The sequence below is a fragment of the Priapulus caudatus genome, unplaced genomic scaffold, assembly GCF_000485595.1.
Source record: "Priapulus caudatus unplaced genomic scaffold, Priapulus_caudatus-5.0.1 Scaffold1271, whole genome shotgun sequence".
Classification (NCBI taxonomy): domain Eukaryota; kingdom Metazoa; phylum Priapulida; class Priapulimorpha; order Priapulimorphida; family Priapulidae; genus Priapulus; species Priapulus caudatus.
In genome coordinates this window covers 141,474-143,099 of record NW_014578332.1, presented here as the reverse complement: position 1 = coordinate 143,099, position 1,626 = coordinate 141,474, and the positions used below count along the sequence as shown (strand labels likewise).

General features: G+C 49.6%; 1 protein-coding gene across 1 annotated transcript in view; it reads right to left on the bottom strand.

The window, feature by feature from the left end:
* Positions 1-241: 241 nt before the first annotated feature.
* The window catches only part of LOC106816052 (homeobox protein caupolican-like), an 8,021-nt gene continuing 6,636 nt past the window's right edge, over positions 242-1,626 (bottom strand). Inside the window, exon 3 of the mRNA XM_014820598.1 lies at positions 242-335. Coding sequence (XP_014676084.1) covers positions 247-335 — 89 coding nt within the window. The 3' untranslated portion in view covers positions 242-246. The remainder of the gene's footprint in view (positions 336-1,626) is intronic.

Here is a 1,626-nt window from a genome sequence, read left to right as displayed (position 1 = left end):
CAGATGCAGATGAGAAAAAGAGAACGCGAGAGGGGGAGTGAGGAAAATGCTTATGAGCAGAGGGTGAGTTAAAGAGAAAGGTGTGTGCGTGTGTGTGTGTGTGTGTGTGTGCGTGTGTGCGTGCACGCGTGTGTGTGCATGTATGTGCGTGTACCTCTGGGTGTGTGTGCGTGTGTACGTACGTGCGTGCGTTGGTGGGATGTGTCTGCATGGGTGTGTGAGCGGAGGAAGAATGACTTCTGCTACTCACCCGGATGTGGGTATAGGTGGCAGGGGACTGCTGCCTTGCTGCAGACTGACGACTTTTCTAGCGTTGACATCCCGCTGACTGTCACCTAAACAAAAGCAGACGCAACATTTAGGTTTAAGATAAGGGGGTTGAATATATCCGGTTTTTTATTACTCGGTTTCTGTTTTTTTTTTTCGCCCTCTCCCTCTCTCTCTCTCTCTCTCTCTNCTTTCTCTACCCTCCCTATCCTCCTTCCATCTCCTCTTCCTCTACCCACCCTATAATTCTTCCATCTCCTCTTTCTCTACCCTTCCTCTACCCTTCCTCTACCCTTCCTATCCTCCTTCCATCTCCTTTTTATCTACCCTCCCTATCCTCCTTCCTTCTCCTCTTCCGCTACCCTCCCTATCCTCCTTCCATCTCCTCTTCCTCTACCCTCCCTATCCTTCTTCCATCTCCTCTTTCTCTACCCTCGCTATCCGCCTTCCATCTCCTCTTCCTCTACCCACCCTATAATTCTTCCATCTCCTCTTCCTCTACCCTTCCTATCCTCCTTCCATCTCCTTTTTATCTACCCTCCCAATCCTCCTTCAATCTCCTCTTCCTTTACCTTCTCTATCCTTCTTCCTTCTCCTCTTCCTCTACCCTCCCTATCCTCCTTCCTTCTCCTCTTTCTCTACCCTCCCTATCCTCCTTCCTTCTCTTCTTCCGCTACCCTCCCTATCCTCCTTCCATCTCCTCTTCCGCTACCCTCCCTATCCTCCTTCCATCTCCTCTTCCTCTACTCTCCCTTTCCTCCTTCTATCTCCTCTTCCTCTACCCTCCCTATCCTCCTTCCATCTCCTCTTCCTCTACCCTCCCTTATATATATATAAGTCACACAGACACTCTTATCCCCTCCCTCATTTCCTCGACTTCTCGTTCCTTTCCTGTTCATTGCTGCTCCGCATTTTCTTCCTTGTCATCCTTCTCCACTATACCATTCTTCATTCCCTCTACTCCAATTCTTCTTCGTACCCTCCCTCGCATACTCCTCCTTACTGTCGCTCTCTTTCTTTATTATCTTACTCGCCTCTTCTCCTCTTCTCATATATTCTCCTGCTTACCCCATCTCCTCTTCCGCTACCCTCCCTAACCTCCTTCCATCTCCTCTTCTTCTACCCTCCCTATAATTCTTCCATCTCCTCTTCCGCTACCCTCTCTATTCTCCTTCCATCTCCTCTTCCTCTACGCACCCTATAATTCTTCCATCTCCTCTTTCTCTACCCTCACTATCCGCCTTCCATCTCCTCTTCCTCTACCCACCCTATCCTCCTTCCATCTCCTCTTTCTCTACCCTCCCTATCCGCCTTCCATCTCCTCTTCCTCTACCCACCCTATCCTTCTTCCATCTCCTC